The 24,124-nt window shown below is 36.9% G+C and overlaps 1 protein-coding gene across 5 annotated transcripts in view; it reads left to right on the forward strand.

Annotated features, from left to right (window-relative positions):
* The window catches only part of GDAP2 (ganglioside induced differentiation associated protein 2), a 65,722-nt gene extending 59,910 nt beyond the window's left edge, over positions 1–5,812 (forward strand). For all 5 annotated transcript variants that reach the window (XM_021674145.2, XM_021674150.2, XM_021674147.2 and 2 more), the window contains one exon: positions 5,352–5,812. In XM_021674145.2, the coding sequence (XP_021529820.2) occupies positions 5,352–5,399 (48 nt within the window). In that variant the 3' untranslated portion in view covers positions 5,400–5,812. The remainder of the gene's footprint in view (positions 1–5,351) is intronic.
* Positions 5,813–24,124: the final 18,312 nt, after the last annotated feature.

A 24,124-nucleotide genomic window follows, 5' to 3' on the forward strand; every position in this document is an offset into this window, starting at 1 on the left:
ATGTGTTGCTGAGAAGAATATATATTCTGTGGATTTGGGGTGGAGAGTTCTGTAGATGTCTATTAGGTTTGCTTGGTTCAGATCTGAGTTCAAGTCCTGGATATCCTTGTTAATTTTCTGTCTCATTGATCTAATATTGACAGTGGAGTGTTTAAAGTCTCCCACAATTATTGTGTGGGAGTCTAAGTCTCTTTGTAGGTCGTTAAGAACTTGCTTTATGTACCTGGGTGCTTCTGTATTGGGTGTGTATATATTTAGAATCGTTAGCTCTTGTTGATGCATTGATCCTTTTACCATTATGTAATGCCCTTCTTTGTCTCTTTTGATCTTTGTTGGTTTAAAGTCCATTTTATCAGAGACTAGGATTGCAACCCCTGCTTTTTTTTTTTTTTTGCTCTCCATTTGCTTGGTAAACCTTCCTCCATCCCTTTATTTTGAGCCTATGTGTGTCTTTGCACGTGAGATGGGTTTCCTGAATACAGCACACCGATGGGTCTTGACTTTTTATCCAATTTGCCAGTCTGTCTTTTGATTGGGACATTTTGCCCATTTACGTTTTAGGTCAATATTATTATGTGTGAATTTGATCCTGCCTTGTTGATGCTAACTGGATGTTTTGTCTGTTAGTTGATACATTTTTTTCATTGTGTCGATGGTCTTTACCATTTGGTACGTTTTTGGAGTGGCTGGTACTGGTTGTTCCTTTCCTTGTTTAGTGCTTCTTTCAGGAGCTCTTGTAAGCCAGGCCTGATGGTGACAAAATCTCTCAGCAATTGCTTGTCCATAAAGGATTTTCTTTCTCCTTCACTTATGAAGCTTAGTTTGGCTTGATATGAAATTCTAGGTTGAAAGTTCTTTTCTTTAAGGATGTTGAATATTGGCCCCCACTCTCTTCTGGCTTGTAGGGTTTCTGCAGAGAGATCTGCTATGTGTCTTCCCTTTGTGGGTAACTTGACCTTTCTCTCTGGCTGCCCTTAGCATTTTTTCCTTCATTTCAACTCTGGTGAATCTGATGATTATGTGCCTTGGCATTGTTCTTCTTGAGGAATATCTTTGTGGTGTTCTCTGTATTTCCTGGACTTTGAATGTTGGCCTGCCTTGCTAGGTTGGGGAAGTTCTCCTGGATAACATCCTGAAGAGTGTTTTCCAGCTTGGATTCATTTTCTCCATCACATTCAGGTACACCTATCAAACGCAGATTAGGTCTTTTCACATAATCCCATATTTCTTGGAAAATTTGTTCGTTTCTTTTCACTCTTTTTTCTCTATTCTTGCCTTCTTATTTTATTTCATTGAGTTGATCTTCAATCTCTGATATCCTTTCTTCTGCTTGGTTGATTCGGCTATTGAAACTTGTGTATGCTTTGCGAAGTTCTTGTGCTGTGTTTTTCAACTCCATCAAGTTGTTTATATTCTTCTCTAAGCTGTTTATTCTAGTTAGCATCTCATCTAATCTTTTTTCTAGGTTCTTAGTTTCTTTGCGTTGGGTTAGCTCAGAGAAGTTTGTTTTTACCCACCTTCTGAAGCCTGTTTCTGTCAATTCATCAGATTCATTCTCCATTCATCTTTGATCCCAAGCTGGTGAGAAGTTGTGATCCTTTGGAGGAGGAGAGGCATTCTGTTTTTGGGTGTTTTCATCCTTTTTGCACTGGTTTCTTCCCATCTTTGTGGCTTTATCTACCTGTGGTCTTTGTAGTTGGTGACTTTCAGATGAGGTCTCTGAGTGGACATCCTTTTTGTTGATGATGAAGTTACTTCTTTCTGTTTCTTAATTTTCCTTCTAACAGTCAGGCCTCCCTGCTGTAGGACTGCTGGAGGTCCACTCCAGACCCTGCTTGCCTGGGGATCACCCGCGGGGGCTGCAGAACAGTAAGGGTTGCTGCCGGTTTCTTCTTCTGTCATCTTCATCCCAGAAGGGTACCTGCCAGATGTTGGCCTGAGCTCTCCTTTATGAGGTGTCTCTTTGGGTATACAGGGGTCAGGGAGCTGCTTGAGGAGACAGTCTGTCCCTTATAGGAGCTCAAGTGCTGTGCTGGGAGCTCCGTTGTTCCATGTAGAGCTGCTGGGCAGGTACTTTTAGTCTGCTGCAGCAGTACTCATAACCGCCTCTTTTCCCAGGTGCTCTGTCTTAGGAAGTTAGGCTTTATTTATAAGTTCCTGTCATGCTGCTGCCTTTTTTCATAGATGCCCTGCCCTGCACAGAGTAGTCTAGTCACAGTCTGCCAGTAGAGGTGTTGCTGAGCTGCAGCAGGCTCTACCCAGCTGCTGTGTGAACTGCCTTGGTAGTGGTGGTCACCCTTCCCCCCACTGAGCTGGGCCATCCTGGGTCCAGCTGCACTTGCTGCGAAACTCTCAGTCCAGAGCATTTCAGATTGCTTGTTTTGTGGGAGTGGTACCCGCTGAGCCAGATCGCCTGGCTTCCTGTCTCTGCCCCCTCCCTTTCAGTTGAATGGGGAGCTCTGTCTCCCAGGTGTTCCAGGCGCCAGTTGAAATGGCCACCCAGATTTGTGTGAGTTTCTGTGCACCAATCCAGCATTGGCTGAAACCTCCGTGCTGAAAACTCATGGTGTTTTTTGGCCAGGGAATCTCCTAGTCTGTGGGTAGTGAAAATTTATGTGGAAATGCAGCGGGCAGTCGCCCTCTGCATTATTTTTGCTGTGAACTGCACTCCGGAGCTGTTCCTATTTGGCCATCTTGGATCCTCCCTAATTGGCAGCCTTAACAGAGCAGAGAATATACAATTTTACCTGGTAACAGTTCTTTAAATTTCTGTGATTGTTTCCAGAAATAGAAAAAATATTTGATTGCTCAGCAGTCTCTTGCCCAGTGTGAGATTAATAATGGAAATTCTATTTCATGGCTTTAAGTATTGAACTTGAGCTTCTTAGTTTATCAGCATTTAATGTAGATACGAGAAACTTAGGGAGAAAATGGTAATAGAATAGAATAGAGAATTCTTAAAGGCAACTGGTGAACTTTTCAGATGAACCTCAGAATAGATTCATCTCTTCAGGGAATGTTTCTGTAAGTATAGCTTCCATGCATATTCAAGATACAGGATTTGGTTAGTGAAACATTTTTATAGGGATTTTTTTAAATAATTATTTTATTTTTATTATTTTTAAGTTCCGGGGTACATATGCAGGATGTGCAGGTTTGTTACATAGGTAAACATGTGCCATCGTGGTTTGCTGCACCTATCAACCCATCACCTAAGTATTAAGCCCAGCATGCATTAGCTTATTTCCCTAATGCTCTCCCCACAACCATCCCTGAACAGGCCCCAGTAAGTGTTCCCCTCCCTGTGTCCTTCTGTTCTTATTGTTCAGCTCCTACTTATAAATGAGAACATATGGTGTTTGGTTTTCTGTTCCTGCATTAGTTTGCTAAGAATAATCTTCCAGCTTCAAGCTTCATCCATGTCCCTGCAAATAACATCTGATTCCTTTTTATGGCTGCATAGTATTCCACGGCATATATGTACCACATTTTCTTTATCCAGTCTATCATTTATGGGCATTTGGGTTGATTCATGTCTTTGCTATTGGGAATGCTGCTGCAGCGAACATACACATGCATGTATTTTTATAACAGAATGATTTATATTCCTTTGGGTATATACTCACTAATGGGATTGTTGGGTCAAATGGTATTTCCGGTTCTAAATCTTTGAGGAATCGCCACACTGTTTTCCACAATGGTTGAACTAATTTGCATTCACACCAACAGTGTGAAAGCCTTCCTATTTCTCTGCAACCTCTCCAGCATTTCTTGACTTAAAGTAATTACCCTTCTGATTGGCATGAGATGGTATCTCATTGTGGTTTTGCATTTCTCTAATGATCAGTGATGTTGAGCTGTTTTCATATGTTTCTTGGCCACATATACACATATATGTCTTTTTTTGATAAATGTCTGTTCATATCCTTGCCTACTTTTTAATGAAGTTGTTTTTTTCTTGGAAATTTGCTTAAGTTCCTTACAGATTCTGGATATTAGCCCTTTGTGAGATGGATAGATTGCAACAATTTTCTCCCATCCTATAGGATGTCTGTTTACTCTGATGATAATTTGATTTGCTGTGCAGAAGCTCTTTAGTTTAGTGAGGTCCCATTTGTCAATTAAAAAAAAAAGGTTTTATTAAGGTTTTTCAAGTTTTTAGAAATGTAGCCAAATTCTAGGATTTTTTTCTACCTATTTCTTTTTTAATCTTGTTTGATATGTAGTTAGATTTATAATCAGAAGGTAAGTTTTCCTAGATGTGTTCTTGTTTTCCTGGATATGGCCCAAGGTCAATTCTTGCTCCAAAGCATTTGTGATGAAGAATGGCAGAGTACCTGATTTATTTAGTCTGTCAAGCTATTTCACTACCTACCATGTTCAAGACCCCATAGGTTTAATGCTCTGTAATAGCTGCAAAGTAAATATACCATGAAGAAATACTATTTTCTTCCTACTTAATTCTTCATTCCAAACTATTGTCTTGTACTAGTGCTAAGCATTTTCTGTTTGTGATTTGCTGAAAAACAAATTCTTTGTCAAAGAAATACTTTCCTTAAAAATGAGAAACCAATCTTAAGTCTCATAAATCTAATCGAGGATCCTTCTATCATAAACTTAACTGCCTTGATTTTTATTGAGATTAGCCAAATTAAGGGCCAAAAAATTCACCCTTACAGTAATTTGTTGCCCTTACATTGACATTAAAGGTTTGGCATTTAATTCTCCATCTTGTTCTTGAAGTGAATTTCCTGAGAACTGTAATTGTTACAAGCCTTGCCGCGTAGGCATGTCATGAAGGCTCACTTCTGCCAAAATAGTTCTAGCTATTAAATTCCTCAGTGATAACTTTTTTGTTTCATAACTCTAAATTAAGATTTGACACACAGTAAGACAACACAGTCTAACAAAAAAGAATCTGGATGTTGGAGTCAAATAGATTTGGATTTAAATTCAGGTTGTGCTGATTACTAACTAGGTAACTTCAGGTAAATTATGCAATCTGTGTGATCCTCACTTTCCTCTTCTGTAAAGTAAGAATGTTACCTACTTCATGGCATTATGTGAAGATTTAAAGGGATTATTTTAAAAGCACCTATAAAATGTCTGGCATATAAAATATGCAATAAGTGGTATATTTTTAAAACAATATTATCATCCTATTGCTTTTGCCTGTCTTATACCCTGAGTGATACCAGTTGAACTACCTAATGACTGAGGACCTGCTTAGTGCCAGACATGTGCTAGACGTTTTATATCACTACCTCAATGACTGTAAATCCCTTTCTTTCACATTCCCAGTTAAATTGGTTCTGTTACTTAAATGTTCTTGTCCTTTTTTCTTTCCACAGGAAAACGGGCCTTACTATACATCATATCCCCCATCACCAGATTTGTGACCTGCCATCTTTCAGTGCTTCTTGGTTCCCAGGATGCCACTTCCTCCACAAATCGCTACCTGTTGAAGTGAATTCATTTTTGCTGTACAGACCCAGAGAGCCTTTTGTCCCCACCTCTCTGGTATTTTTTTATTGACTGTATATTTTCTGGCACATAAACAATCTAAAAATTGTAGGCCATTCTGAACTGCATACATTTTAAATTTGTATATTTATATCAAATGGAAATGTTCATTTTTAGATTGTCGTTAATAGAAATGGGGAGCAACTTTTGAGTATCTTTAGTTTCTTGAAGGACACCGAATTCCGCATTATATAAACCACCAAGACTATTCACGTCATCTCTTTAACATTGCACGCTTCCTTTGTGTACTTAAGTGATTCTCGAAATATACAGATCCAATATATGCTAATCAGATGCATTGTTTGCTTCAGATCCATGGTGTTAACACCATGTACATTTTATAAAGATAATTTGGCTATGTTAAAAGAGAATTATCTGGGACCAAGAATGTGGAAATGTATCTGACAAAAAACATCAAAATCATTAGCAAATATAGGACTTAGAATGTTAATGTACAAGTTAAGACTAAAGTTTAAGGACTGAGGTTCCTTGGATGATATAATTTGTTAAGATTGCCACTATTCTAATCTCAACAGTGTGGGGAAACAAGAAGACTGTATCTTCAGCCTTTTTCCTATAATCATGGATGATTTGGTCTTATTCAGAAGGACCGCACATACTAGTACTCTTAAGAGCATCTCCCAAGACTCCAGTAGTGAGCAGAGAGTGTGCTGTCTTCCAGAGTCGTGAACGATTTTGTTCAGCTCTAAGGACATTTCATAGCAGCATCTCTTGAGTTGCCTGCATCCGTGTGGAGGAAGTATGTCACAGTGAACAAATCCAGGGACTTGATAATTTGCAGACCACTTTTACCACTCAGGCTCGACTTGTGCCTTAGCTTGCTTATGAATAAAAATTAGAATTATGCTGTCTACCTCACAGAGGTATCATGAAGATAGCATTTAGAAAGGGCTTTGTTGTGGTGGGGTATCTTCAGTTAGTTTTTAAATGGAAATAGATATATATGAGGGAATGCTACACAGCATTCCTCTTGTCCTTGATACCATTTGAGTGATTTTTCTTTTTGTGGGGCAGGACCTATTAGTGTAAACTTCCAACCCTGATGACCTCCTTCCTGCTTTGTCCAGAATCACTTCTGGCCTGCACCTCCCTTGATGCTATACTTCAGTGAGAGGCATCTGTTGGCCATTTTAAACATTTCTTCTTGAATTAAGATCAAACCATTATTATTCCCATCTGGGTATCTTTATACTTTTTTTTAATTCCTACAGCCACCTCCCCATGGCCCCATCTTCCTCACCCCATCGGCAGTTCAGAGAAAAAAAAGCAGAACCTTTCTTTTCTATCGTGTGCTCCAGATCAGTGCTTCCAAGGGCCCATTCTTTTTTGCCCAAGCTAATTCTTCATTGGAAATCAAAGAAACATACTCTCTTCATGTACGATAGGGAAATCCCCCTATAGTTGCATTAAATTCATCCTGTATTTTCTCATATAAACAAGAAGGGGCTTTACATTTTTTAGATAAAGGTTCTTATCTTTTGCATGTATTGAACACATTTTCTTTGTGTCAGACCTCAAAATTACTTGATCCTTATATATACATCTATGTTAAGGTCTTCTTTTATGTCCCCTAGGTTATCACATCCAGGCAGCCAGTCAGATGTCAGCTGTTAAACTTTCTCTCAAATAATACTTTTTTTTTTTAAGCCCTTGGGCCCTGTGCCTTAAAAGTCTGAAACTTCAACATCATCTTCTACAGTCAATCATGAGATCATATTTCAGGTATCTTTTTCACAAGGAGTAGCTATGAAAGTCTGCCAACTTTTCCTTGTTAAAGGGGAACTTGGCTACCTCAAGCATCTGACCCGAACCATTTTCTGTATAGATAATAAAGTCTGTAAGCTACTTTGCCAATTTGAAAGGAAGCAAATTTATATATACAATTTCTTACAGGCAATAATTTTGAAAGGATGTTTCTTTGCTATATTCGTACCAATATATTAATGTTTAGGAACACAAGCGGGAGTCTACATATGCTGAGATTTTAGTACAATTGATGTCCTACAGTATAAAGGTCATACAGAACTATATACATATCAACTGTGTTTTATAATTCAATGATGATTAAAGAAAGATAAGGACCACTGTTCTCACTGAAACTAAATTTGATGTGGGACCAAGTTCATGCTTTTATAGATGTCTGAAGTGTTATAGAATGAAGTTGCTTTAAAGTACCAAATCCTAGAGGAGAAACATAGTGACCTTGATATTGAAATGATTAAGTAACATTTGGTATACCAGTCTGCCTTTGTGAAAACGTTTAGCTTGAATAATACATGCCATTTTCAATGACAGATTAGAGGACAAAGGGGAGACTAGGTGGAGATGACCACCAGCATCTGATGTTAATTCAAAGCACCACCAAGTCTGTAATTAAACTTTGGTTATGCCAAATGATAATTGAATTTTTGAAGGCACAAGTTATAAAATCATGCCTTGCATGATTAATTATTAATTTATTACATAACAATTTATTAAATAATTTATTAATCATACAAGGCATAATATTTTTAAAACAAGTACATTCTTTGCTTCCACATGTATTTGGGTTCTTAATTCATCTATATCCAAGTTTCTTGTTAGTGAAAATTACCTCTTAAAAGGTAAGCCTTTATTAGATGCTTGAGGGCAAATGGTACATATTCCTTTAATGTATATTATATTTTATTGGCTGGTGCTTTATTTTTTCTTTTTCCTTTTCTTTCTTTCTTTTTTTTTTTTTTCGGTGACAGAGTCTCGCCCTGTCACCTGGGTTAGAGTGCAGTGGTGTGACGTCAGTTCACTGCAACCTCCGCCTCCCAGGTTCCAGCAATTCTCCTATCTCAGCCTCCCTAGTAGCTGGGACTACAAGTGCCATGCCTGGCTAACTTTTTTCATTTTTTCATTTTTTTTTTTTTAGTAGAGACAGGGTTTCACCAAATTGGCTAGACTAGTTTCAAACTCCTGACCTCAGGTGATCTGCCCACTTGGGCCTCCCAAAGTGTTGGGATTACTGGCATGAGCCACCGCACCCAGCATGTATTTCCTTTTTCAAAGAAATACATCTGCAGTATATTAAGAGTAATTAGCAGAGGATTTTTAGAGTATTTTTGGTAGGAAAAATAGATGTTTTTTAAAATCAAATTTCTGAAATGGAAAAGAAAGAAAATATCACTTCTTTCTAAAGAAGGATAAGTGTAGTCACTCTAATAGAAAAACATAGTTTTCCTATTTCTTCCTCTTTTCTGTTTGCTTGGATATTGTTTAATTCAAACTGTAGGTTTAGTCTTGTCTTTATAACAGTTAATGGAGAAATGATAAAATTAAGTATTCAGCGTAAACTAAAGATCACTTTTTGTATTTCCCCTGATACACTGACTGTATGTATGTATATAGAGTTTAAATTGCTTAATATATGAACAGAAATGATTAGAATTTGAAGTACTAGATAAAGGAGAGTTGTGTGGTTCTAGCGACAGTGGATTGATTGTGTTAAGGACCAAAACAACTGCAAGATAATATAAAAACACCTTGAAAATTGGAGTTAGGTTTCTTTTTTCTTTTTTTCTTTTCTTTTTTGTGAGACGGAGTCTCGCTCTGTCGCCCAGGCTGGAGTGAGTGCAATGGTGCGATCTTGGCTCACTGCAATCTCCATCTCCGGGATTCAAGTAATTCTCCTGTCTCAGCCTCCTCAGTAGCTAAGATTACAGGCATGCACCACCACACCCTGCTAATTTTTGTATTTTTAGTAGAGACGGGGTTTCACCATGTTGGCCAGGCTGGTCTCAGATTCCTGACCTCAATTGATCCACCTGCCTTGGCCTCCCAAAGTGCTGGGATTACAGGCGTGAGCCACCGTGCCTGGCCAGGTTTCTGTTATAGATTTCTCAAGTTGTAACCATTGTAATTTACGTACACTAGAGTGTTTTAATTATGTTAACACTGATGCTGCTTGTTATATAATTAACTCTTGTTTTACAATTGCCTGAGACCATGAAGAATGAAGGAGGGCCTTACCTTACCATAGTCATTTTGGGTGAATACCATAAACTGGGTGGCATAACAACACAGTTATTTCTCACAGTTGGAGTCTGAGAAATCCCAAGATCAAGGTGCCATCCAATGCAATTCCTGATGAGGGCCCTCTTCTGGTTTGCAGATGATCTGCTTCTTGCTATATGCTCACTTGGCAGAAAGAGAGAGAGAGAAAAACATGGTCACTTTCCTGTCTCTTCTTATAAGGACACTAATCCCATTCCTGAGCACTCAACCCTCATAACATAATTACCACCCACAGGCCCCACCTTCAAATCCCATCACTTTTTATGTTAGGCCTTCAACATATGAATTTTCAGGTGAAGTGGAGAACACAAGCATTCAGTTCATAACATGTCTATAATCTAGGTCATTTCATAAACCCGGATATGATAAGGATTGCCTGGTAGCCCTAACCATATATACATATATATACATGCACAAAGATATATGCATAATCTGCTTGACTTTACATTCTTAGAATCTGACTTCTGTGGTCCCTATATAAAGAAGATAGAGCAATAAATAACCTAGTTCAAGCTTTGACTCTTACTGAACTAGTCCTTAAACAGATGGTATCAAGATCATTTTAGATATTAGTGACTCTCATATATTAGTTACTAACTTTATTTTTTACACTTCCAAGAACAGCATCTTTGCATCTTTTCAATTACAGCATGGCTTAAATGTGTAGGACCACTGAGTTCAGGAAGAAAAGCATAGATATACTCTAGGTAAATTATGCTAACAAAATCACAACTGCAGAATGTAATCTGATACTTTTGTTGGACAGTAAAGATAATACATTTTGTATACATAGTCACACCTTTTTTTTGTAATGTGTTCCGTTAATGTAAGCACACAGTCATCACAGACTGAGACAGGACCTTATTAGACCAGATCTTGTGTGCTAAATAAGAGCTTAATGTATATAAATTATTTTAATTGCTATTGGACAAAGGAAACCTAATGCTTACAATCTGTTTACTGAAAATTCAGAAAGCATTTATGAAAACTTTGCATTTTAAAATATTTTTGGCTGATTCTGAATTAGAAGTTAGATCCCTTTTAAAGAGGGTCTTATGCTATACAAATATAGCCTATAAAGAATCAGTAGTGAAATAATAATATTTATATTGAACCTCAGGATGGGACATTATTTTTTGGCCATTTACATCAGGCCTTTCTCTAATTACCAAAGTTAACCTGAAGAGTAGTTAAAATCTCAGTGAATTTTATTGTCAGCATTCTCTATGGAGACCTGGACTAGTGCTTCCCAAACTTTCATGTGAATGTATCGAATCAGCTGGGAATATTATTAAATGGAGATTTCAGTTCAGTAGTTCTTGGGCGGCTTCTGGAATGATCAGTTTGCAACAAGCTCTTAGGTGTTATCAATTCTCCTGGTCCCCAGACCACAGTTAGAGTAAAAAAGCATAGACTGCATTTAGCTTCCAGATTTTCTCTTTCAAGGAAAGGAGACAGAATTATCATTGTAATCCTTTCTGTGGTCCAGGCACTCTAATATTAATATTCATCATCTCTTCTAATCCTCTTACAAATCCTGTGAGGTTGGTGGTAATAGAAGTTAAGTGACCTGCTGAAGACCACACTCACAATCAAGACCGTGTAGACCAGTTTTCTCAAACCTGAATAATGTACATCATTTTTTAATAAGGAAAACTCTTAGCCCCTCCGTTTTTGGTTAACATATTTATTATAATGTTATCTAAATAATATATACATAAAACTAGGCATAAATGCTTTATGTTTATAGGTTTTACACAAGTATAAAACCAGAACAAGTTTACAGGTTGACATAAGCAAAACTATAAAACTACTAAAATTTAAAATAGTATTAAATATGGTGGATGGTGATGTTTTGACAAAATGAAATCATCACTGAGTGCTACAGTACAGGCTCTCTTCAGTTCAACAGGCATGTACTACTGTGTGCTATGTGGTGACCGAATTCACCCTGTTTTTTTCTATTCAGACGATTTAATTTGTTCAGCACATAGTGATGTTATTTGGTTCTCTTCTAGCTTGAATGCATCATTTCCCTATTAAAACAGCCTCTGTTCTCCATAAGCCTTCCCCCACTAATGTAGAACTGGCCCTTAAAAAGGAAGTAAATACAAATGCAAAACTAAGCACTGAAATGGTTCTGCCAATATTTGGTTTTAGTAGTTATTCAGATAGTTCAGAACATGAATATTAATTATTTAAAAATGTTTCATCAACATTAATAATGCTTAATTCTCATAGTAAGTTCATGGGCACTTTCCTACTCCTGACACATACATACTCCACAAGAATTTCTCATGGACCCCAGTTTAAGAAGCAACAATTTAGTGGTCAGTAACATAGTAGGCACTTTGGATTCTGACACACTCAGACATTGGGCCTGTTTCTCAGCCTTTTCTGAACCTCAGTGTTTTCCTGTATTCATTGGGGATAATAATAATTGAATTATTAGAAGGAACAAATGCAATAGTGTACATAAAGCAGGCATTAGTGTACATAAAGCAGGATTAGAAATAATAACAGCTAAGATTTGAGGATTTACTGTGTGCCTAGAACTTTGCTAAGCTCTTTATATATATATTCCATATTGAGTGGTAGAATCAGGATTCAAATCCAAATCTGACTCCAAAGCTCATGCTTTTATAAAAAATAATTTAAATATGGAATATCAATGTAAATTGCTTATTTAAAAAGTTTTTTGTCCTATATTTTCTCAAAAATATTTATTATCAAATTAAAATGATTCTATAGAGGGTAAAATAGCTAAATTTTCTTTTAAAGATTGTATGATGTGCTGATTTCAAATTGGCATGAAATAAATACAGATTTCATTTAAAGGCAGTCATGCCAGATTGTGCTGCAGTAAAGAAATATTAGGACCATTGAGCTCAATGGTCCTAATATTGGCATTATTACTCTCTTGCATATTTATGATCAGTAACATGAGATTCTCCCTGAATTGCCATATAGCCTTTTTGCCAAAGAAGCATTCCCCCCAATCAATATTATTCTGATATTCCATGCCAGTTTGTGTGAAGTAGTGTGCAAACATCTTAATGTTCATATGTAAAACATCTTTCAAAACTTTAAAATAGTTTCTAGTCAGTCTTCTATCTTTTCTTAGTTTTCTAAGATAAACTGCAGTTCTGAAAAATGAAGAAACATACTATAGGCTGGATTTTTGTTTGTTTTGCTCTATCTCTATTTGGGTAATGGGAGAAAATACTTGGAGAGAGTTGCAAAAGAAACTAATCTGGTAACTATTAACAAAGATGATAGGTATCAAATTTAAAAATTTTCTCTACTTACTGAAACATAAATTTGCACAAATTATTAAAGTAATGGAGACACAGGAAATATGAGGCTGTTATTGAATTTTGTTAATTAAGATTATTTTTAAAATATGTCCCTTATTGAATCCTAGATAACACAATAATTATGATCTATGTTGTGGGAGTTACTGATTCTTTCCATTGCAGCCTCTTTTCTACATCTCCAGAGTCTTTAAGTTTACTGAATTAATTTCTCTCCATATGTGTGGGTTATCGAGATAGAATATATGTTTTCTCTAATACTTCATCACTGCCTCAACATATCACACCATAAGAAAATTGCTTCCTGCAGGTGCAGTGGCTCACGCCTGTAATCCCAGCATCTTGGGAGGCTGAGGCGGGTGGATCACCTGAGGTCAAAAGTTTGAGACCAGCCTGGCCAACATGGTGAAACCCCATCTCTGCTAAGAAAAAAGAAAGCAAAAACAAAAGCAAAAAACTACAAAACTTAGCCAGGTGTTGTGGCCTGCATCTGTAGTCCCAGCTACTCAGGAGGCTGAGGCAGGAAAATCACTTGAACCTGGGAGGTGGAAGTTTCAATGAGCTGAGATCGCATCACTGCACTCCAGCCTGGGTGACAGACCAAGACTCTGTCTCCAAAAGAAAAAGAAAATTGCTCTGGCATAACATTTATAGATATAGTCCAGTCTTCCTAATTTTCTTCATTTCAACCATGTTACTTGACCTGAGTTGTAAGCCTACTTCATTTAAAGTTATGTTCCTCTTTCTCTTACTGAATACAAATTAGACATTTTTATATAACTTTTCTTTTACTTCTTGAATGGGATGACCTCTAGTCTTTTGCTTCTTAAAAATCCAAACTTATTTTTTATTAGTAGGTTTATACGGCATTTGACTATTTCTTTATGTTTTCTAGTTTAGATGTGTCTGACATTTACATTTTGAAATAATATAAATTATAAAGTGTATTTTTAAGTAGGTAGGTTATCTATCAATTTTATTTCTAATAGTAAATTAGGTGTTAAAATTTATTAGGAAATTTATTTATTACACTGAAACCTCTTATTTTACAAATGAAGAAATGGAGGCTCAAGCTGGTTAAAGCAGGTTGGACTAAGAGCCAAATCATGTAGATTCTAGGTAGTTTCAGGGTGACTTTGCCACTGATAGCTTGAGCTGTTTGGTTGATAACTACATCTGCACAGCTGTTAGACTTTAACATTCCCCCTTATGTCCTCTAAAGAAGGGTTTTTTAAAACAACTCACTATTTATTTTTTATATATGACATTTGCTTAGCCAAGTTCCAGGGGAGGACCAGAGTTCGGGACCTAGCAGCAAAGGTTAGCAATCATCATTCTGGGACTATGAAAATATTTTGAGGTGGGTTTAATGTTAAATCAAATTTAAACATTTGGATTTTTTTTTTTTTTTACACAAATGCTTATTGACTGTCTTATCCCTTAAATAGAAATTCCTCCTTTCAGCAAAGTTAAACAGGAAAACAACAAACAGCATTTAGAACCACCTCTTGGGCAACCAAATAACACTAAGAAAATGTTCATCTGAATATGATGAACTTACACCACCTAGAAAACTGCACAGACTTTGACAATGATACCCTATCAAGTGCCAAAACTGTGCCAAGATAAGCTTCATAATAAAATTATGGAGGCTCTCACAGGAGAAAATGAATTCTTACCTATGAGCTCATTTTTCTGACATTAATTTGCTAGTGTAGAAATTCTAGCTTGTTCCTGCATGAAATGGGCAAGATCACAATACAGAGAACTCTATACTTCTTCCACTCATTCAGCAAATGATATGCTAAAATAATATTAGCTGCTATAACAAACAATCTGAAAATGCATAATGGCTTCACCACAATAGAAATATATTTTTCACATAAAACCTAAACAGATGTTCTTGATGAGCAAGCAGCTCTTCTCCAAGTCCTGATTCAGAGACCTAAGCATGTTCAATATTGGGGCTCTGCCAGCTTCAACATGTGGCTCCCAAAGGATTCGTGCTTTTCTGCTTCAAGCTGGCAGATGGGAAAACAGCATGGAGGACCTGCCCACAAAGTTTTTATATGCCAGACCTGGAGGTGGCACATACCACTTATGTTCAAATGCCATTATTTAGAACTCAGTCACTTGGCTACACATAAGTGCAAGTTTAGCAGGCTAGAAAATGTAGTCTGTGGGCCCAGGAGGAAGAGAATAAGAGTTTGGTGCTCAGCTTTCAGCATTAAACTTTTGGCCTATCTGCTAGGTGCTGGAAACAAAATTATAAAGGAGATACTCCAGCTAAGTGGAAATAAATTGCAACATAGTGAAAGAAATGCCTTACCACAGATATGTCAAATGCCACTTCGCAGAGTAAGTCAGTGACACATGATCACAGTTTTGCCTCGAACAAAATTCCTGACATAACTTGGGACACTGAACTGAAGCTCTTAGTGTCTTGAATCCCTATCACCATACGTGCAAATACAGGCATAGCTTGGAGTATAGTATGTTCCATTTCAAATAACTGCAGTAAAGTGAATATTGCAATAAAGCAAGTCACAGAATTTTTAAATTTCCCAGTGCATGTAAAAGTTAATGTTTGCGCTATACCGTAGCTTATAGTGTGCAATACCATTATGTTTTTTAAAAGCCAGTGTACATACATTAATTTAAGAATTCCTTATTGTGAAAAAATGCTAATGATCTTTGAGCCTTCAGCAAGTCGTAATCTTTTTGCTGGTAGAGGGTCTTACCTTGTTAATGGCTATTCAAGGTGGTGGCTACTAAAGGTTGGAGTGACTATGGCAATTTCTTAAAATAAACCAGCAATTAAGTTTTCCACATCCATTGACTGTTCCTTTTGCGGAAGATTTCTCTGTAGCATGCAATGCTGTCTTACAGCATTTTACTCACATTAGAACTTCTTTAAAAATTGGAGTCAGTCCTCTCAAACCCTGCTAGCGCTTTACCAAGTTCGTGAAATCTTCTAAATCCTTGTCATCATTCCAACAATGTTCAGAGCATCTTCACCAATAGATTCCATCTCAGGAAACCACTTTGCTCATCCATAAGAAGCAGCTCCTTATGCGTTAAAATTTTATCATGAGATTGCAGCAATTCAGTCACATCTTCAGGCTCCACTTCTAATTCAAGTTATCTTGCTATTTCATCCACGTCTGCAGTTACTTTTTGCATGGAAGTCTTGAACTCAAAGTCATCCATAAGGGTTGGAATCTACTTCCAAACTCCTATTAATGTTGATATGTTGACCTCCTCCTGTGAATCACAAATGTTCTCAACGGCATCTAGAATGGTCTTTTATGGAAGGTTTTCAATTGACTTTGTCCAGATCCATCAGAGGAATTACTATCTATGACAGCTATAGCCTTACAAAAAATGTATTTCATTAGTAATAAGACTGGAAAGTTGAAATCACTCCTTGATCCATGGACTGTAGAATGGATGTTGTGGTAACAGGCATGAAAATTTCATCTTGTAAATCTTCATCAGAGACCTTGACTGACCAGGTGCATTACCAATGGACGGTAATATATTTAAAGAACCCTTCTTTTCTAAGAGGTAGATCTCAACAATGGCTTAGAATAGTCAGTAAACCATGCTGTAAACAGGCTGTCATCTGGGCTTTGTTGTTCCATTTCTAGAGCACAGGTAGAGTAGATTTACGATAATTATTAAGGGACATAGGATTTCTGGAATGGCAAATGAGCACTGGCTTCAACTTAAAGTCACCAGCTGCATTAGCCCCTAATAAGCGAAACTTTCCTTTGAAGCTTTGAAGCCAGGTATTAACTTCTCTCTAGCTATGAAAGTCCTAGAGGTATCTTCTTCCAATAGAAGGCTGTATTGTCTACTTTGAAAATCTATTGTTTAGTGTAGCCGCCCTCATCGGTTAGCTAGATCTTCTGGGTAACTTGGCTGCAGCTTCTACATCAGTTCTTACTGCTTCACTTTGCACTTTTATGTTATGGAGACAAATTCTTTCCTTAAACCTCTACTAGCCTCAGACTTTTCTTCTGTAGCTTTGTCACCTTTCAGCCTTCATAGAATTGAAGAGAATTAGGCTCTTGCTATAGATTAAGCTTTGGCTTAAGGAAATGTTGTAGCTGGTTTTATCTTATATTCAGACCACTAAAACTTTGTCCCTATCAGTAATACTGTTTCAGTTTCTTCACATTTTGTACTCACTGGTGTGAACTTTTAATTTCCTTAAGAACTTTTTTTTTTTTTTTGCATTCACAACTTGGCTGTTGGGAGCAAGAAACCTAGCTTTCACCCTCTTGACTTTTGATGCCTTTCTTCCTAAGCTTAATCATTTCTAGATTTTGATTTAAAGTGACAAATATGTGACTCTTTCTTTCAGATGAATACTTGAGGGCATTGTAAGGTTATTAATTGGCCTAATTTCAGTATTGCTGTGTCTCAGGGAATAGGGAAGCTCAGAGAGGGTGAGAGACAGTAGAACAGCCGGTCAGTGGAGCCGTCAGAACACAACATTCATCAATTAAGTTTTCCATCTTATATGGGCGTAGTTTGTGTCCCCAAAATGATTACAGTAGCAACATCAGAGTTCACTGAGCACCATATTAGTATAATAATGAAAAAAATTGAAATGTTCTTGCAATATTGGCACATCAGTGTTGCAGTGTCTTACATGTCTTGCTAAATGTGACAGAGACATGAATTGAGCACATACTGTAGGGAAAAAAAATGGCACTGGTAGACGTGGTTGGTGCAGAGTTGCTACAAAACTTCAATTAAAAACCAACATTTTTTTGCCAAGCACAATAAAGCAGAGCACAATAAGATTATGTATGCCAATAATCTAAAACAAATGGGATGGAACATCTAGACATTCTTTACTGAATCCTGTAATAATCTTACTACTCAAAGGAAGGTCTGTGGATCAGGAACATTGACATGTTAGGAATATAGACTCTCAGGGCCCACCCCAGCACTACAGAATCAGACTCCATTTTATCAAGGTGCCCCAGGCAATTTACATCCACATCAAGGTTTAAGAGTCCTTGTAATCCTGGCTCTGGCATTTACTAGCAGTGTGATGTTAGATTGCATCATCTCTGTCTGCACTTTGTCATCTGTAAAACAGAGGGTGGAGTGACAGGTAGATGGGGTGCATGTAATTGGATATTGGGGTATCTCTCTAGAGATAATGTATAAAAATGTTAACACCTCTTGCTTAGTAAGCATTGGTTATTTTCACATGCTAAGTACTTTCAAAAGTAACTGTAAGGGGATGCAGCTTTCAAATTATAAGTATCTGAGCTCATCCTCTTTAAACCCTTACCCTTATTTGTGTCGTATTAAGTGTTTTTAGCCTATTGAAATGGTGGGGAAGATTTTTATTTATATGGTTTAGTCTTTGTTCCTTAGAGATGAGTAAGCACAGAAAAAATAAGCGTTTCCAAAGTCAGCAAAAAGTCTTTGTCCTAATAAACCCTAATATAGACAAACAGCTATAACTTCAATCAACGAATTATCAAGTTATAAACTTAAAATGTACACAGAAACAATCTAATTTGTCGAATCTTGAGGGACACTGACTGCTTAATGGACTTTAGTCATAATATGTTGTAACCCTAGATTAACTGAAATGAGTGAAACAATATTTATATGTAGAATAATTTTGTGCAAACAGCAGATAACCTGGTTTTCAACTTTCTTGAAAACGTGTTTTTAGTATAATCCTTGTGCGTCATTTAGTAAGTATATGTCTATTAAGATTCATGTTTATGTAATGATTTGGAAAGCACATCCAGATCTTTCAGTGTCTCAGTCTCATCCTTCTCATACTGTTTCAGTTTATCCTATGTGGTCAGTGTAGAAGGTTATCAGATAGGGCAGAGTCCGTACTGCCCTAAGAACACAGTCTGGGACTTCCAGAGCATCTTTAAAGTAAGTTCCTAGTATCGACCTACTTGGCTTTTGCCTCTTTTTCTAAAAGTACATTCTAATGTTAAAATTCCTTTGTGTTTACTGATGTTTTGGGATGCTTTACTTTAGGCTCATCAAATCCTGTAAAGCTGAAAAAGAAACTGAAAGGCTTTAATTCTTACAGCTTTTACTCAAGGAAAGAAGCAAATCCAGCACCAATTTGAGTTCAAGTAGAAATAAGGTACTAACTTTAACCTCAATTGTTGAATTATACCATTGATTTGTTGGAATCATGAATCAGTGGGAACTTTTCAAATTAAGAGGGAACTCTGTTCGATTCCCATCTATGTAAAAACTTGTATATATTCCTATGTATTCAGACTCTGCTTCTCAATCCATAGAGAAATGAACTTAAAGTTTGGAAAGGAAGCATAAGTATGCTTTACAGTTGGTTTTCTTTGTAAAGCACTTAGTACAAAACTAGAACTAAGAGGTGCTCAATGCTTTCTTGTTAAATCCATCTTACTGGTATGGAAAAAGGTGTCCCAGCAAACGTAATTTAAAAAAATATATTTATTTATTTTGTAGAGTCTGAGTCTTGCTATGTTCCCCCAGCTAGTCTCAAACTCCTATTCTCAAGCGATCCTTCTGCCCAATCTTCCCAAAATGCTGGGATCGGAGCATGAGCCACCACACCTGCACAGCAAACCTAATTTTGAGCCTAACATAACAGCTGTGGGAGTTACACAGGAAAGAAATAGGAATCCCTTTTTTTTTTTTTTGAGAGAAAGGATTCTGCTTTGTCACCCAGGATGGAGTACAGTGGCATGATCATGGCTCACTGCAGCTTCGACCTCTCTAGCTGAAGCAATCCTCCCACCTCTACCTCCTGAGAAGCTGGGACTATAGGCATGCACCACCACACCTGGCTAATTTTTTTTTTATTTTGTAGAGACAGAGTCTTGCTATGTTGCCTAGGCTGGGCTCAAACTCCTGGGCTCAAGTGATTCTCCTGCCTCCACCTCCCCAAGTGTTAGGATTCTAGGCATGAACCTTTGCATCTGGCCACACCTGGGGTTTTTTGTTTGTTTTGTTCTTATGTTTATAATTATTTATTGTGGCATGTACCAAAATCAAACTATAATCTCATAATCCTGCACAATATTCTCTTTTAATGTAAAGACTCATATGACATATGCCTATTTCTATTCTAATCTTTTATGGAGTATATCCTTTTTTGGTATATTTATTTTTAATTTTTAGCAGCTTTATTGAGATATAATTTACATATTGTAAATATCATTCATTTAAAGTGTACAGTCTAATCATTTGTAGTATACTCCAACAGTTTTATATCCATCACCACAATCTACTGTAGAACAGTTTCAACATCCTAAAAAACTCCATACCCATTTGCAGTCATTCCTTATTCCCACTGTCCTCCACGCTTCCTCCCATGTCTGGGTTTTACTGCAGTGTGTGCTCCCTCTTAGACACTTCTTCATGATGTGTCTCATAAATATTTGTTGAATGAATTAACAAATTAACACCTGGGGGTACATGTGACATTTTGATACATGTAGGGCATTGTCTCCACACAGAACACTAGCCATGAGTGGCAGCTAAGGAGTAGCTGAAAGGGCAGTGGAACAGATGTCAGAAGAGTTGATTCAATCCTAACTCTGATTCTTACCAGCACTACTGGGCCAGGTTCAGCATCACTTACCCCTTCCAAGTCTGTTTTCACATCTATAAAATGAAGATATCAACATCTACTTCACAGGGTAGTTGTGAGACTCAGTTGAGAAGATCTGATCACAGTATTTGACACAGTGCCTGGCCCACACTAGGAAGGTAATTATTGTTTGTTCCTCAATGGAAGATAAACCCCTATGTTTGTGACCAGGGAAAATATCTGCCACCAAATTAGAGACTAAGGAAATCTTGTAGCAGATATTTCCCCTGCTAGGGGTTCAAAGTAATATCATAGCACATTTCAGTGTCTCAGTCTCTAGTTTTCTTTTTCAAAAAAGATAATTCTAGAGTAAAAATTACAACTACTGTGTTACCTTTCCTCACAACTGCCACCTCTCCTGTTTCTACATAATAGCTGTTTCTTCTCCACATGCTAATGTTGATTCTTCCTGTAGAGCACACACTTTCTCATAGGCAAGCACCATTCATCAGCTATGAAGAACTGACCTAGGACGTATTACCAGCTCCTCATTCCAACTCAGCAGTATTTGTCCCTCCCTTCCTTTACCATGGGTGCAGAAACCATCTCCAGAAGGAGGAGCTGCCTAACAAGCACTGGCAGCCGGGGAATGATTGCTAGGTCTTCTTTCAGGGGCTAGGGAACATTTTTAATTGTCTTTGCAATTCTTATAGCTGACCCCAGAGTTGGCTTAGCAGATTTGCTATGCATGTGCATCTTAGGAAAATACCTCCTAAATAATAATAATGAAATAGTAGCAGCTATCATTTATAGTATTCCAGGCATTATAAAAAATATACATATAATTTTGCATTGTAATATATATGTAATATAGTATCCAGGCATTGTAATATACATATATGTGTGTATATATACATACATACACACACACACACACACACACACACACATACACACACATATACTAGTTTATTCAAGTTTCTATGTGACCTAAAATATGATCATTTTTGATTGATATATAATAGTTGCACACATTTTTGGGGTACATGTGATATATTGATACATGTAGGGCATTGTAAATATATTAAGTCTTTACAATAACCTGGCAATTATATTGAATATTGTCAATGAAAAGAAAAACCTTGCGAGTTAGGTATTTTTCTCATTTTACAGAAGGCAAAAACTATCTTAGAAAAGTAATGAATCTAGCTATAAGGTGGCATCAGGGAATAGATTTTGGAAAGGCAGAGACTAGGTAAGCCTACCTATACAAAGCTTCTTACTGTTGAGCTAACCATTATGTGATATTGGTCTGGTAGATAGAGGTATAGGCTTCAATTCAAATTGCAGCACAGCTATTTAGTAGCTTTGTGGCCTCTGATATGTTTTCCAACCTTTTAGAATTTCGCTTCTCTCAGATGTAAAAAGTATTTGCTGCTTAGAGTTGTTGTGAGGACCAAATGACTTAATACTTCTAAAATGCTCATAAATATTATTTGTAGCCTCATTTAAATATTCTAATTGGTGTGATCACTCTGCACACTTATCAGATACACTTGATTTTTTAATTTCAAGGTATATTCATTACTAATTTAGAAGATGTATATTTGGTATGTCTATCCTGCAAGAGAAAATGACATTTTAAATGGCATACTTTTTTAATAAAGGGCCAGATAGTAAATATTTTAGGCTTTGGAGGTCATAGGGTCTCTTGTCACAACTATTTAAATATGCTGTTGTAGCATGAAAGCCATTTTAGAACAATACATTAACAAATGGATGTGCAGTGTTCCAATAAAACTTTATTTATGGAGACTAAAACTTAGATTTCTAATTATTTTCAAGTATAAGGAAAATACTATTTTTCTTTGTGTTCAACCACTTAAAAATGTAGAAACCACCCTTAACTTGAGGACCGTATAAAAACAAGCAGTGTGTCATAGTTTGCCAATCCCCATTTTAAATAATTAAATGGTTCTTTAAAGCTGATAAATCCAGAAGAGCCCTAATTAGGGAAAAGCATTATGGAAGAGAGAAATCAAGAGCCAGCCAATCTATCAGCTATCAGAGCACAGTTATATTAATCACTCCCTTGCCTAACACAATTCATGCAACCCCTTTGAGCTTAACCTTTTCATCTATAAAAATGGAGTAGTGATATATCTCTAACCCATACCTACTTTTTCCTGGTGAAGGGTGTTTAATAATAAATAATAATTAAATTACTGACTTTTTATCCCTGTGCTAGATATTTGAATCATTTAAGTTCTAATCTTTATTCCTACTTTATAGAGGAAGAAATGGAAGCTCAGGGAGCCATAAAAACCTGTTCCAGGTTGCCATACCAGTGCCTAAGCCCAAGTGCATTAGACTCAAACACTCATAAACACTTGATCCTTAGTAGAATGGAAGTTCCATGAAGAGTGGAGACCTCATTGGACTCCCTCTGCACTACCCCAGTGCTCAGACTACTAGTACCTGGCATATAGTAGGCACTGAATAAATGCTTGTTGAATAAATGAATGAATTTATGCCAGTGGTTCTTAATCTTTTCTTAGGGATGGCTTTGAAAAACATCTTAAAGTTATGGATCATCCTTCCAGATAAATCAGATCTCAAACTGAGAAACCTTGCATTTAGGATTTGGCAGACTATTGAAAGAAGATGCTATTCACCATACTCTGAATAACATTGATTAGAATTCTTTCCATAGGCATGGCAACTGGATTTTTAGATGTCTGGTTTCTTTCCTTTTTCTGTATTCATGTTGAGGGCCATTTTACATAGGCCTAAAATGTTGTTTTTTTCTCTCTTTACAGTCTGCTCATAGCTCTTGGCCATACTTTTTAAAACTCTTGAGTCTCTTAAATGTCACCTTCTCAAAAACTAATACTTAAAAATGACTTTCGTTGGATCCAAACTACTTCAAAATGAAAAATGAGAAGCCTATTAAGCCCAACATGCAATTTTTTGTCTTCAGAAATAGAGCTGTGAGGGAAATATCTACCCTTCATTGCCTGAAGACCAACCAAGTCTGAAGCTAGTACATTGCTCACAGCAGACCTGCTGCTTCTGCTTCTTGTCATGACTTATAACTTTATTTTTTACTCCACTGCCTCCTGTTACATCAATGAGAGAAAGTTATCAATATTCAGATGTTACTGAGTTCAGGTGTTACTGGTTTATATTCCTTCTCCTATAAAGCATCTGCTGTTTTTGTACCCTTATCACCTTACATCAGACCTTGAGATCATGACACACTCCAGGTAAATAAGATTAAGGGTGTTTTGTTTTCACATAATAGTATAAAAACAAAATCTGCTGCTTAGAAAACCTTAAAGTACTGCTCTTACCTACTCTCCCTTTCCCACTTTATTTTAAGGGTTCCCCTAAAAAGTTCCATTGTAAAACCTAAGTATTTTCTTTCACTGTTTCTGGAACAAGTCATTCTATTCACATTTTGGTCATATGCCATTATTTTCTACATGACACTTACTACCAGGCTCCTATTCAGCCACATCAATTGTTAAAAATACTGAAATACTTTCTTCCATATAAGTTGATAATAGCTGCTGTCCTGAGCCAAGCACCCTTTGCTACCCGTCCCCCTTCCTCCAGATTTCGTGGATCTCCCCACAATCCAACAAGC

Source organism: Aotus nancymaae, unplaced genomic scaffold (genome assembly GCF_030222135.1).
Source record: "Aotus nancymaae isolate 86718 unplaced genomic scaffold, 86718_ANA_hifiasm-v0.15.2.pri h1tg000007l, whole genome shotgun sequence".
In the NCBI taxonomy this organism is placed as follows: domain Eukaryota; kingdom Metazoa; phylum Chordata; class Mammalia; order Primates; family Aotidae; genus Aotus; species Aotus nancymaae.